The 15,490-nt window shown below is 32.8% G+C and overlaps 1 protein-coding gene across 3 annotated transcripts in view; it reads left to right on the top strand.

Annotated features, from left to right (window-relative positions):
- PIK3CB (phosphatidylinositol-4,5-bisphosphate 3-kinase catalytic subunit beta) overlaps positions 1-15,490 on the top strand; it is a 174,216-nt gene that overhangs the window by 108,920 nt on the left and 49,806 nt on the right. For all 3 annotated transcript variants that reach the window (XM_039837280.1, XM_039837279.1, XM_039837278.1), the window contains exons 9-12: positions 1,921-2,172; positions 9,787-9,883; positions 12,555-12,685; positions 15,011-15,061. In XM_039837280.1, coding sequence (XP_039693214.1) covers positions 1,921-2,172; positions 9,787-9,883; positions 12,555-12,685; positions 15,011-15,061 — 531 coding nt within the window. The remainder of the gene's footprint in view (positions 1-1,920; positions 2,173-9,786; positions 9,884-12,554; positions 12,686-15,010; positions 15,062-15,490) is intronic.

Below are 15,490 nucleotides of genomic sequence, written 5' to 3'. Positions count from 1 at the left end.
TGTGTGTGTCTAATATTTAATGGCAAAATGTAGTGGGTTTTGGCCAAATTTGTAGAACAAGAAGGAAGTTAGGTGTTGATGTTGGGAAAAAGTTTTATATCTTGCCTAACACTGAACATTTTTAATTGGTGAATTCAGCAATGCAGTTTGTGTGTAGGCTTGGCATATCCTTGCTTTAGCAAAGTGGCAAGTCCTTTGTATTATAAAGCCTGTCTTCTCTTCCTCTCCAAGTGTTCTGGGGCTTGTGAAAAAGTATTTCTTTGGACATTTACTACAGCCAGACAATAAAATGTGTGACTGTGGTAAGCATAAAGGTGCTTTAAAATTCTTCACTTTTCAAAGCCTGAAGATGATCCAGACCAAGCATCCGGAAATGGGACAATTTTGACAAAATTTCATATGATATAAGTTTAGAGAATGATTTTTCTTACTGCATTTTTCTAAAAACAAACTTTTAAATATCTTATTCCATGGGAGAATTTAAGTTCAGTAAACATAATTTTTAAAATTTTATTTTTAATGTAGATAATTTTTTCTATTCTTGTTTGTTCTTAACCATGTATTGACTTTAGTCATTAAAGGACATTTCTCAAGCAGACATAGTATTAACGACTTGGTCTTATATAAATCATACTTTGACTATTAGTGAATGATATTTCAGGAAATTTCTTCAGAATATGCAGGGTGTCTTTTTTTGTTAGCATGCCCAAGTTAGACTCATTCTTTATTGTTATTCTTTTCCAGATCACACCCTCTGCTGTTGCTGTTTACAGCTAATAAGGATTTTTTTATCCATTATACTTGAGATTTTTTTTTTAGCTTTATAGCCAGCTGGTCCATAATTTTGCTTCATTCCTTATGACTGAATTTTGCCAAAAGTTGATTGATAGAATTACAACCAGCATTGTTTGTTTTCTTTTTTTTAAAAAAGCATTAACTAATATTTATTGAATACTTATGTAGTAGGTAATTGCTAGTTTGTATTTCTCAAAAATTGTCAAAAACCAGGAGATGTTAATGTTTCTAAAGTCAGCAATTTATTTTAAGTAGCTTGGCTTTATCACAAAAACATTGAAAATTAATTCATTTTTTAAACTTGTAATTTTTCTGAATAAACTATATATTCTGTATCCAAAAGGCGATAAATTCATGTCTTTAAGGTCACTGAGAGTAAGAACTGAATATCATTTTTGCCCTGAAATTCCTAGCTTCCATCCTATCATACAAAATATGCAAAATATATTTTACATATGTTTCATTTTACTTATGATTTACTTAATCTCACAAATGATTTGAGGTGAGTGCGCTCCCACTTTGCACACTTTCGCTTGCACTCTCGCTTTCCACACACACAGTCTCACTCTCACATATATGCACAAAATATGCAAAATTTTGACTTTTTAAAAAATAATTGAGAATATTAAATGGACCTGAGTCTTTACAAAAAATGAAAGACAGCGATGTGTAGGATAATCCAATATGGGTAGAAGATCTTTAGTTGGCTACTTATAACAATAAATTATTTAGAATTAGAAAGAGACTCAGGAGTCATTTTATCTATCCCTTCCTTCCCAATTATACAGAAGAGTAAGACAAGAAAAACCTCAAGTAAATAAAATCAGTGGAAGCAAGCCATATGATAGTATTTTTATACTTATGGTCTTAGTTTCTTGAGATCTGTTTTATCATTGATATCCTTGGTATTCTTTTAGCTGGTTTACTTAGTGAGTGAAAAGTAGGTTAAACAGTTTAGTAAACAATATACTAATTATAGTCTGATGCTTCTTTGGGCAAATAGGCTTTTCTGGAGTTAACGTGCTTCTTCTCCCAGTATATGTTTCTTCATTCTCCAAAATAGAGATGTTTCTGTGATGCAGTATTCATGATTCTGTTATTTCTTTTTTGTCTCTCTTATTACAGGTTCATGTCAGGGCTGGCCTTTTTCATGGTACTGAACTCTTGTGTAAAACGATTGTAAGCTCAGAGATATCAGGGAAAAACGATCACATTTGGAATGAACCACTGGAATTTGATATTAATACTTGTGACCTGCCACGAATGGCTAGATTATGTTTGGCTGTTTATGCAGTTTTGGATAAAGTGAAAACAAAAAAATCAACTAAAACAATGAATGCCTCTAAATATCAGACCATCAGGAAATCTGGGAAAGTGGTAATTATATACTAACTTCTGTAAAATGTTTTATAATGGAAAAGTTTAAAAGAATAAAAATACTATAGAATAATTTTATAACCCTTTGAAATAATTGAGTAATATAGGTAAAATTATTTCATATAACTTTGCTACCTAAGAACTGATTTCAGAAAGACAATAAATCTATATTTTTATGTCCTATTTATTCATTTCTCTTTTGGCAAATTTACTTTAGTGAATGTTATACTGTAAGTACTCTATTATAAATGTTATACTTTTTAGAAGGTACACATAAAGAGAATGAAGAAATTTAAAAAAATTAAAGGTCCACAGTCTCTTAACTGAAATTCTAGGTGCCAGATGTGTTTGAGCATTCAGAATTTTGTGCATTTTATTAAGATCATAGATTGTAGTTCACTCACCACACCTTGTAGGGTCGGAGCTCAAATCTGTAATCAAACACATCAGTATCTAGTAGTGAAATATATGAATAGTCACACTAAATGAGACAAATGAAGATTATCAGTTTATTTTTTAAATTAATTTTTAAATCAGTTTTTATATATGTAGATCTAGTTCATTCATTTTTTTAAAATTAAGTTTAATGGGGTCGCATTGGTTAATACAATTATATAATTTTCAGGTGTACATTATAATTTGACATCTGTATATTCTATTGTGTTTACCAACCAAAGTCCAGTTTCCTTCAGCTACCATATATTTGATCCCCTTTACCCCATCTACTTCCCCCCTCCTTCCCTATCCCACTACCCTCTGGTAACCACTAGTCCATTGTCCATGTCCATGAGTCTCTGTTTGTCCTATTCATTTGTTGCTTTTAGGTTTATATCCCACATATAAGTGATACCATGTGATTTTCAACTTTTTCTGTTGGCTTATTTCACTCAGCATGATTATCTTGAGGTCCATCCAGGTTGTCGCAAATAGCAGTATTTCATCTCTTCTTATGCCTGAGTAATATTCCATTGTGTATATATACCACAGCTTCTTTAGCCAGTCATCTATCATAGGACACGTGGATTGTTTCCATGTCCTGGCTACTGTGAATAATGCTGCTATGAACATCAGTGTGCAAATATATTTACAAATATGAGTTTTCAAGTCTTTGGGATAAATACCCAGTAGAGTGATTGCTGGAACATATGGTAGATCAATTCTTAGTTTTTTTAAGGAACCTACATACTGTTTTCCATAGTGGCTGTACCAATTTGCAGTCCCACCAGCAGTGTATGAGGATTCCTTTTTCTCTGCATCCTCTCCAGCATTTGTTATTACTTGTCCTGTTGATTATAGCTATTTTAACAAGTGTGAGATAGTATCTCATTGTGGTTGTGAATTGCATTTCCCTAATAGCTAGCGATGTTGAGCAACTTTTCAAATATTTTTTGGCCATTTGTATGTCCTCTAGGGAGAAGTGTCTGTTCAGGTCCTCTGCCCATTTTTTGACTGGATCATTTGTTTTTTTGTTGTTCTTGATGCGTATGAGTTCTTTGTATATTTTGAATATTAGGCCCTTATTGGAGGCGTTGCTTGCAAATATATTTTCCCATTTGTATGATTGTCTCTTTACCTTGTTGACGATTTCTTTTGCTGAGCAGAAGCTTTTGAGTTTGATGTAGTCCTATTCATTTATTTTTGCTTTTACTTCCCTTGCCTTTGAGGTCAAATTCATAAAATCCTCTTTAAGTCCAAGGTCTTTGAGTTTAGTTCCTATGTTTTCTTGTATGCATTTTGTTGTTTCAGGTCTTATATCAGGTCCTTAATCCATTTTGAGTTAATTTTGGTGTGTGGTGATAGACAACAGTCTAGTTTCATTCTTTGGCAGGTAGCCTTCCAGTTTTCCCAGCACCATTTATTAAGAGGCTTTCCTTTCTCCACTGTATGTTTTTGGCTTTTTTGTCAAAAATTATTTGCCCGTATAAATATGGGTTTACTTCTGGACTCTCAGTTCTGTTCCACTGGTTTGTGTGTCTGTTTTGTTGCCAATACCATGCTGTTTTGATTACTGTCACTTTGTAGTAATATTTGAAGTTGGGCAGAGTGATGCCTCCAGCCTCATTCTTTTTTCTCAGAATGGCTTTGGCAATTCGGGGTCTTTTGTGCTTCCATACAAATCTGATGAGATATTTGTTCTATTTCTTTAAAAAAAAGCCAATGTGATTTTGATGGGGATTGCCTTAAATCTGTATAAGGCTTTAGGTAATATGGTCATTTTAAATATGTTGAGTCTTCTAATCCAAGACCATGGAATATATTTCCATTTCTTTGTATCTTCTTTGATTTCTTTTAATAGGATCTTGTAGTTTTCATTATATAAGTCCTTCACATGTTTCATTAAATTTATTCCTAGGTATTTTATTCTTTTTATTGCAATTGCAAAAGGAATTGTTTTTTCCACTTTTTCTGACACTTCATTATTAGAGTATAGGAATGGTATGGATTTTTGAATGTTCATTTTCTGTCCAGAAACTACTGTATTTACTTATTGTTTCTAGTAGTGTTCTTGTGGAGTCTGTAGGGTTTTCTATATAGAGAATCATGTCATCCACAAATAGTGACAGTTTGATTTCTTCGTTTCCTATTTAGATGCCTTTTATATCTTTCTCTTGTCTGACTGCACTTGCTAGGACCTCCAATGTTGTATTGAATTACAGTGGTGATAGTGGACAGTCTTGCCTTGTTCCTGATCTTGGAAGGTTTTTAGTTATTCACAATTAAGTATAATGTTGGCTGAGGGCTTGCCATATATGGCCCTTATTATGTTAAGGTACTTTCCTTCTATACTGATTTTGTTAAGTGTTTTGATCATAAATAGATGCTGTATCTTGTCGAAGGCTTTTTCTACATCTCTTGATATGATCATATGATTCTTATTTTTTAATTCGTTTATGTGGTGTATCACATTAATTGATTTGTGTATGTTGTACCATCCCTGTGCCCCTGGGCTGAAGCCCACTTGATCATGGTGTGTAATCTTTTTAATTTGTTGCTGTATTCAGTTTGCTAGTATCTTATTTAGGATTTTTGCATCTGTGTTTATGAGAGATATTGGTCTGTAGTTTTCTTTTTTGTGTGTCATCCTTATCAGGTTTTAGTATCAGAGTAATATTGACCTCATAAAATGAGTTGGGAAGGATAGCCTCCTCTTTGATTTGTTGTAAGAGTTTGAGGAGAATACGTATTAAATCTCATTTGAATGTTTGATAGAATCACTGTTGAAGCCATCCGATTCCGGACTTTTACTTTTTGGTAGTTTTTGATGATTGTTTCAATTTCCATACTGCTGATCGGTCTATTTAGATTTTCCAGTTCTTCTTATTTAGTCTAGGAAGGTTGTATTTTTCTAAGTACTGATCCATTTCCTCTAGGTTATTAAATTTGGTTTTATATACTTTTTCATAGTATTCTTGTATGATCCTTTGTATTTCTGTGGTGTCAGTTGTCATTTTCCCTCTTTCATCCCTGATTTTGTTTGTGTCTTTTCTCTTTACTCTTTAATGAGTCTAGCCAGGGGTTTGTCAATTTTACTGACCTTCTCAAAGAACCAGCTCTTTGTTGCATTTATTTTTTCTATCGTTTTTTTGTTTTCAATTTCATTTCTTTCTGCTCTAATTTTGATTATTTCTTTCCTTTTGCTCACTTTAGGCTTCATGTGTTCTTCCTATTCTGATCTTTTTAGATGAAGCATTAGGTTGTTTATTTGAGCTCATTCTTGTTTTTGGAGATAGGCGTGTAATGATTTGAACTCTCCTCTTATGACTGCTTTTGCCATATCCCAAAAGTTTTGATATGTTGTACTATCATTATCATTCGTTTCTATGTATTTCTTGATCTCTGTTTATTTCTTCCCTGACCCAGTTATTTTTCAGTAGCGTGTTGTTTAATCTCCGTGTATTTGTGGTTCTTTTTGATTTCTTTTTGCAGTTGATCTCTAGTTTCAGAGCATTATGATCAGAGAATATGATTGGTATGGTTTCAACCCTCTTATATTTGTTGAGGCTATCTCTGCGTCCCAGTATGTGGTTGATCCTTGAGAATGTTCCATGTGCACTAGAGAAGAATGTAAAAGCAGCTGTTTTGGGATGGAAGGCTCAGTAAATGTCAATTATGTCCATTTGGTCTAATGTGTCATTTAAGGATGTTATTTCCTTATTAATTTTCTGTTTGGATGATCTTTCCATATCCGACAGTGGGGTATTTATGTCCCCTACTGCGATAGTGTTTTGGTCTGTTTCTCTCTTTAGTTCTGTTAGTAATTGCTTTACATATTTCAGGGCTCCCTGATTGGGAGCACAGATATTAACAAGTGTTATGTCTTCTTGGTGCATGATTCCCTTTATCATTATGTGTCCCTCAGTATCTTTCTTTACCTTTTTTATTTTGAAGTTTATTTTGTCCGATATTAATACTGCTACTCCCGCTTTCCTCTGAATGCCATTTGCTTGAAATATCATTTTCCACCCGTTCACGTTTGTCTTTGGAGCTGAGATGTGTCTCCTGGAGGCCGCATATGGTTTTGTTTTGTTTTTTGATCCATTCTGCAACTCCGTGCCTTTTTATTGGTGAGTTTAGTCCATTTACATTTAGGATGATTATTGAAATATAAGGTCTTCTTATAGCCATTTTATCTTTTGCTTTCTGGTGGCTCGGTGTTTCCATTGCTTCCTTGTCCTTGTGTTTCTGTTTATTTTGTTTGGCTTCTATGGATTTTGCCCCTGGTTCTTCTTGTTTTATGTTATATACTTCATTTCTGAGTCTTTGGTTTTTGTTACCATTATGAAATGTAAAGGATAGTTACATATATACAGTTGTCCATTTTCATTGTCTTCTGCTCTATTTCCCTTTGCAAATTTGGATCTTTGAATCCTCCCCTTTTCAGTCATTGTTATCTCAGTTTTCCCTAGGTATGCTGACCATTCATTACTATCTTCCTATAGCAATTCTCTTCTTATTATTTAAGCTTATAATGCCCTGTTCTAAGTAGGTTTCCACTCCTCTGCTTCTATTTGCCCAATGGGCACTTTACTCCTAATTATGGTTTATTTTTTATTTTTATTTATTTTTTTTGTCGTTTTGTTTTAGGTGAGCTGACCCCTTTCAGTATTTCCTGTAGTGCAAGCTTCATAGTGGAGAATTCCCTTAATTTTTGTATGTCTGGAAGGGTCTTAATTTCTCCTTCATATTAAGGAGAGCCTAGCTGGATATGTTATTCTAGGCTGGTATTTCCTTTCACTTAATAGTTTAAATATTTGATTCCATTCCTTTCTGGCTTGTAAGGTCTGTGCTGAGAAGTCCGAGGATAATCTAATGGGTTTTCCATTATAAATTACCATTTTCTTCTCTCTGGCAACCCTGAGAATTCTGTCTTTGTCAATGATTTTTTGATAATTTTAATACAATGCGTCTTGGTCAGGACCTTTTTGGGTTGAGGTAATTGGGTGTTCTGTTGATTTCTTGATTTCCAAGCTCTAGTTCTTTCCTTAGATTTGGGAGATTCTCATCAACTATTTGTCCAAAAATGCTTTCTAGTTTCTGTTCCTTTTCCTCGCCTTCAATAATGCCCATTATTCTTGTGTTTCCTCTTCTGATGATATTAGCTAGTTCTTGTCTTTCTCTTTCATTATTTTTCATTCTTAGGTTTTTCTCTTTTTCTTTTTGATTTATTTCTAGATTTCTGTCTTCAGTATCACTGATCCTTTTCTCCATTTGGTCGACTCTATTTCCCAAGCTTGCTATTTTATTTTTCAACTCTTGCAGTATATATTTTTTAATCTCCAGAAGTTTTATTTGGTTCCTTTTGAGGGTTTCAGTCTTCTTGCTCTGCTCATCTAGTTGTTTTTCAATTCCTGAATTTTTGATATGACTCGTTTTGGAACTCATTGAATTTTTTTCAGAAGTACTATCCTGAATTCTCTGTCATTTAAGTTGCATGTTTCTATGTCTGTAAACTTATTTTCTGGAGATTTTTCTCTTTCTTTCTGAGATGCCTTGTCACCTTGGTTGTTCATGGTGCTTAATGGACTATTTCTCTGCCTGGGTATTAATGGAAATGTATTCTACTTTTTTTCCAGAAAGATGTATTGTATAAAGGCCTCTTTTTAGCCTGCTGCAAAGAAGGTGCTTTTCTTTTGGCTTCCAGTAGGTGGCGTCTAAGCCTCTTGAATCCCTGCTTTATATAAAGCCTTAATGTCTTTTTATATAATGCCTTTATTTTCTTGTAGATACTTATTCATGCTTGCTACCCTCAATTTCATTTCCTGTCAGCAACAGTTTCGTTAGCATTTGCTTTGATTCCCCTGGGGCTCTGCGGTGATTGGTCTCAGAAGGTATGAGGGGAAGGGGTCCTCTGGATTGGGGGTTGGCTCGGCCTTGGTTTTGCAACCACGGCTAGTAATAGTCAACTGTTGTTTCTCTGCCTTCCCGCTTCTCTGCTTTCTGCCCTGATGACTGGGCCCTTCTGCTGGCTGGGTAGAACTCACAAACTCTCCCAGGCCAGGCTGTTTAGGGAAGTCACAGCAACTTCTCCCCTGTCCCTCCGACTATAGAGAGCGCTGGGAGAGGCAGCTTCTTTATTTCTCCCACTCTACCACTCCGACACCCGGGATTCTGACCTGTGGTAGCTCTTATGCGCAGATCCCATGCTCAGACGTGCTGGTGTGCAGTTGAGTGGTTTCTGTTGAGTTTTAGATGTTCAGCTTATTTTGTTTCAAGGAGAGAGATCTGGGAACGTCTCTCACTTCGCCATGTTTTCTTTTCTGTCAGTTTATTTCATGTCCTTTCTAGCCTTTTAAAAAAATTTTTTTTACTGTCAAATGGATTATGACCAAAACTTTACTTTTCAGTTTCTTAGATTTTGAAATTGTGGATAAAGGATGGTAGACTTTCTCTCATATTCTCATCTTCCATTTTATATTTTTAGTTAAGTTTTTTAAATTTTCTTTGTGAAAGTTTTTTTTTAGAGGGATGGGGACATGAATTTTATACCTTAAAAACCTGATTACTATACTTATATGAATTTATATCCTTTTATTCTTAACATCAGAAGGTAAGTATTTTCTCTGGTTATTATAGTAAATTTAAAAAATAAATTTTCATGAAAAAGTCACAGAAGAGTTACTTTGTTAGTGTTTATAAGGTTTTTGATACACCAAGTTAATTAGCCTAAGTGTCTACATAAAAGTCCTGTCAGCTTGGCACTTCCTTTTTAGAAGTATAAATTTTATGATATCTGGAGACATTGCCTTCTCCTTCCCATATTAAGAGTTATATATGCTGAAAGCTCTTAAAACATACAGCCTGACAATATGTCACACATTTTCTGGAATCATTAAAAGATCTTTATCATTCTCAGTGGTCGTACAATAAAAATTTTATTTTTTAGATACACTTTTTTAAGACATTAATTGGCTTTTAGGGTTTTCTTAAGCCATTATAAAGATGTTAAACATTTTTCTATGTACATCTTGTTTTTATTTTGGATGATTTTTGGGAAAATCATTTAGAACTCTAGAAATTTCTAGAACTAAGATTATTTAAACAAAGGACGTGTACATGTTCATAACTGTAAAATTGATTCTTAGCATATTTATGCAATTGTATCTTTTTCGACAGCATTATCCTGTAGCGTGGGTAAATACGATGGTTTTTGACTTTAAAGGACAGTTGAGATCTGGAGACATAGTATTGCACAGTTGGTCTTCATTTCCTGGTAAGATTTACATCCTAATCCTTAGTGTTAAAAAGTAACTTTTGGCATGTGGACTAGTTCATGTTTCTTTTTTACTTTGAGTTTAGTAAAGAAACCATTATTTCATATCTTTATTGTTTATTCTAAGACAGATTTCCATAGGTTATTTTAACATATTCAAAAAGTGATTCGTATCTGCATGTATTGAATGTATTCTTGCTGTAAACATTTCATATAAGTTTCTGAGAAATTGTCATAAGGAACATCTGTTATTCCTAGTTACACTAAATTTCTATACTAGTGGAAGGAACATTTACTAATATGGGGAGAACAGTAAAAATGTTTATTCTTTAGTTGGCTTTAGCTTGAAATTTGAACTAAGAGGAACACCTTCCACATGCCTGTATTTTTCAGATACTACTCAGAGTACCCCTAACCAATGAAGTTGATGGTTTTACCCCCATTTTATAAATAAGGAAAGTAAACCTTAGAGACAATAAGTTAGTTTGTCAGTTTTACATAATTTGTTCAAACCTGGGTTTTGTACAAAAGACTGCTCGATTCCTGCCATTATTCTGTACTGTTTTCCCAAATGTTGAAAATTTTTAGTGTAAACTTTGCATTATAATAAGGGTGGGGTTTTTTTTTTGTCTTCATAGTTTGTTTATATATTTAGTATAATTTTGAACTTACTTGCATTTTTAAATTATTTTGTGGGTTGCAAACATTTGAAAATGTTCCTATATTGGTAGTTGCTACCCGAGAAATTACTTTCAGATGGATAGATGTGTGTGTATGTGTGTGTGTGCGCGCACGCACGTACAGACACATACATATAATTGGTTAGGACAAATTACAATAAGTTATTTATGAACATGTTTATATATTCCTCATATTCTAATATTTTATGTCTCTGTATATTCTCTTATTCCTACCCTTTCTTGCATATACCTCCAGTAATTTTCACTAATCATGTTAGGCCCTAAATACATAGGAGAGCAGTGCACAAATACACATTTCTTAAGAGAAACTATAGTTTCAGAGTTAGAGTAAAAATTATGCATTTCACAATATTCTTTTTTGGAAATCTTAATTTAGACTCAAACATGTTCTCCAGAGTCATCAAGCAACTTGACTAGTATTTTTAGAAAAACTTTTGGCAGTACTGACTTGGCATACCATGAACCTAACTTTATCTCCAACAAAATGTAGAATGAAGAATAATGAATACATTTGCTCTGCATGTATCAACTCTAGAATTGTCACATTTATCCCAGTAGGAGCAAGCCAGAAATGAACTTCTTAACGTAGAGTTATCTTTTGGTAGTTTAAACAGTGTTGTAATGAACCTTGCTTATGTAAGGTATATATCTAAGATAAATTTTCAGAAGTTGGTTTATTGTGTCAAAGAATAAGTACATTTGTAATTTTGATAAATAATCACTAATGTTCTTCAGTAGAGATTGTACCAGTCTGTAACCTCCATTTGTAATACATTAGAATGCCTTTTTTGTGATCACTTTTAATCAAGGTTACTTCCATATGTTTGGGGCTGATAAGAGTAATAAATGTTACATTTGACTTTAGATAGGTTGCATTTGTTAGGACAAATAAGTATAATTCTAGTAGTTAGCAAATATAGGATTGTAATTTTCTCAGAAAGCAGCTTTAGAGGTGTATAAATTATAAGAGTTGCTTCAGTCCAGGTGAAAATAGCATCTATGAGATGAGAGAATATTAAAAAAAGATGAGCAAAAGATGATTAAGTAGCTGGAATATGTAAATACTTTTAAAGATTTTCTAGCTTTGAGAGATAATTCTGATTGTGTATACTATGTTGACATTAGGCCTAGATAGAATGGACTTTTATCTTTTATTTCCTGAGGAAATATAATGAGAAGTGCTAAAAATCAGTGTAAGAAAAGAGAAAGTTTGGAGAGGGGAGACTTCAGGTTGTACTGCTAATCCTGTTGTCTTGTCTTGAGTTTCATCTCTCTTCAATACTTTACTTATCTATGAAATGAGAAAGTTATATGAACGCCAAGGTTTTGTGACAACACTGAAGTGTTAAGATTCCCATTCACAATTCTGTGAATGGACCACGTTTAGAGTGGTAGAAAAAAAGGAGTGCCTTGAAGAAAAAAGCAGTTGGTGAGGTTGAAAGAGTACCACTTGAATGGAGTGTTATAGAAACTACTAGAGAAGGCGCTTAACTGTATCAGCAGTTATGGAATAATAGAGGACCATTAAGTTTGTTAAAAAGAATGTCATTGATGACTTTGAAAATATCAATTTGAGTAATGATGACCATAAAAATCAGATTACATGTGATTAAGAAGTCCATCTATAGTGATGAATTAATAACAATTCCTCTGTGCCACCTTATTTTGGTGGAGGAAGAACAGTCACAATTAAGTTTTTTTTTTCTCCACCAAATTGAGACTACTTATCAAATTGAAGAATGAGACAAGGTAACTATTCATTTTTGTTAGTTTCTCATTTTAAAGATGTGTGTAAACTCATATTCAAATTTTGTTCCAAGTATTAACAGAAAATTAGAGATTTACTGATATAATTGCCAAACTTCTTTAGGTGACACTTTTTAAATCATTTTCATGGTTGAAATTTATTAAAAGTTTGTTTTAGTTTCAAAAATATTTTCTTAAATATCAAAATTATTTGCATGTTTTAGATGAACTTGAAGAAATGTTGAATCCAATGGGAACTGTTCAAACAAATCCATATACGGAAAATGCAACAGCTTTGTATATCAAATTCCCAGAGAATAAAAAACAACCTTATTATTACCCTCCCTTCGATAAGGTAAGCTAATTATTTAAAGGGCTACTATGCATGAAATAATTGAATGATTAGTTTCTGGAGCTATATGTTTATAGTTTAAGCTCTGTATGTCTATTTCTTTTTCAAAACATCACACACACACAAAGCATTGCATATATTGACGGCTTGGTTCAGTGGAAAGATCAGTGAGCAGGGAGCCAACTCTACTTAGTCCTGGCTTTATCACTGCCCAAGTGAGACAAATTATCTCTGGAGTTCAGGTTTGTCATTTATATGAGGAACTCACAATTGTTCTCTGAGCTCCTTTTCAATTTAAGAGGGCTATAAATGCAGTCATATGTAACTTTGAACATATGAAATGTTCAGTGGAACATGCCCAGCATGTTAGTTCAGAGATTAAAGACATAATCACTGCTGTGTTAGAGTTGGTATCCAAAGAACAGATAATCTGTGTTGAATACTACTATGCATAGGACTTCCTAAGGTACTGTTATTTTTATAGAATCTATTACAAGGACTTCAGTTTCTAAACACATTTCCTTTGCATGAAGCTGCATGTCTTGGGGATAAGGAGAATATCTGGTGGGGACTAGAATAATTTAAACTCTAAGAGAGCTAAGCTGTCATATGTTTTATCTTTAGGTGTGGCATCTTTGTTTCAGGTATGATTGATGCTGATTTTCTGATGAAATCTTTGAACAAATTCTCAAATAATAAACAAGAAGTTTCTTTTGTTTCTTTACTCCATTTGAGAACTCTCTACCTTTAAAAATTGATATTATGCTAAAATTTAATCCACCTGTAAACTAATTTTAATATTCAGCACTATCAGACCTACCTATAGAAAGTAGATTTTTATAGTAAGTAAATTAAATTTATGCAATTTAATGTTTCTTTCTTTACTTTCATTTTAATTGAGTTTTATCCACTTAAGAAATAGCTTTTCAAGTTCTTCTGAATGTGTTTTTCTGATGATAATATACAACCAAATTAAATTTTGTGATTATTATAATAGTTATCCAAATATGTCAAGAATCATATACCTTAGTGTACAATAAGTAGAAAAAGGTACATTTTGACTCATCTATTACATTTATGCCATTTCTTTATTCATTAGAATAGGAATTTATAAGCCATAGCTACTTATGATAGTTGTCCGAGCTGTGGCTGTTTTTGTATTCAATTATAGTATGTGTTCAGCAATCAATTACAATTTGTTTTAGATCAAACGAGATGCTTTTTGAAGCATTTTTTACAAATATAACATCTTGTGAAAATATAAGTATTTTTAATCTAATATTTCAAGAGAATTTCAGTTTCTTTAAAATATGTTATTTCAGGATTGCTTAAATCATCTACAGCTGGTCACTAAACTTTCCTTTTGCCTTTATAATCCCTTGGAGAGTCTGTCTTTGAAGATTGACTTTGGATGGAGATTTTAGTCTTTAAATATGTGTAAATATATTTATACATATTGGGTTTCCTTTAATAGTATAATTTATATATGATCATTATAAAAAATAATATAGATATAAAAAATGAAATTTCCCTGTATTCTTTTTATTTAATGTTTTTTGCTATAATCACTTGCATACATTTTGCTTTTCAGATCAGTTTTGTTTATGGCTTAATTTTAATAACCACAATCTCATTTTATCATATTAACAATCCTATGAAATAGAGTGTGAATTATCACTACTATCATATTAACAATCCTATGAAATAGAGTGTGAATTATTACACATGAGGATACAGACAAATTATTAGTTTAGGATTACTTGACTCAATAACCAGATATGGATTTTCAGATTCTTTACCACTGATCTTCCTCCTGGACCAGTAGATTCCCATCTTTTCAAGAATTAGAGCCCCCTTTGAACTTAATAACTTTAAAAATATTTTTAGGCTCTCTTTTGACATTACTTACATCTTTGATTTCTGTTAATTCAGAAAAAAACATGATGAGAAATAACAAAAACTTATTATATATTTAGTAACTCTTACATACCTTTTCAATTTTGAACCAGAATACATTTACCTATATTAAAAAATTTGTTTTTTTACATACACATGCAAGCCACTTCTCATTTTAGCTGCAGTCAATCCTAGTGCATCCTCTGAGTCATAGTCCCTTATAGTAATGCAGTTGTTTCCCAGTTGTCAGGAGTTTGAAGATTGGGAATCACGGTGTACCATTTTGTATTTAAAATTCACATTTACATTATAAAATATAGAACTGCCAGACCATATGTAGTTTCTTGTAGTCTAAGTGCAAGTATAGTCATTTGCATTTAAAATTTTACAAATCTAGAGCTAAAATTTAATTTAAAAAATGTTTTTTAACAGATAATCGAAAAGGCAGCTGAGATCGCAAGCAGTGATAGTGCTAATGTATCAGTAAGTATCAAGGTTTTAAAATACCCTTTCTTATTATAAAGTTGTGCTTATTATTAGCTACCTTCATCTCATTTATGGCAGTGAACTTACAGAAGACCATACTCATATGAAAGAGCAGTCTATGAGCATGCGTATGTGCATACTGTTTTTTTAAATGGCAGCTGTTTGTAGGTGGTCTGTGTTCAATGGTAAGCTTTTTTTTAATATAAGCATGGGTTTAACAGCTAGTTTGTAAGGGGTGCTATGACATCTAGTAGATTAACAATACTGTTTTTGTGAATATTAGAGTTGAATGAGAAGGCTGTAGTTTTCTTTATTTCTCTCATGTAAAAGAGCAGGTATAATCAGGCAAGGCTTCATGGTGCTGGGAACCCAGGTTTCTTCCATCTAGGTGTGCTGCCATGTTTTAACATGTGGTTTCTATCTTAC

Source organism: Pteropus medius, unplaced genomic scaffold (genome assembly GCF_902729225.1).
Source record: "Pteropus medius unplaced genomic scaffold, Ma_sr-lr_union100, whole genome shotgun sequence".
Classification (NCBI taxonomy): domain Eukaryota; kingdom Metazoa; phylum Chordata; class Mammalia; order Chiroptera; family Pteropodidae; genus Pteropus; species Pteropus medius.
The sequence above is the reverse complement of the archived record's forward strand: the minus strand, read 5'-3'. Positions and strand labels throughout refer to the sequence as shown.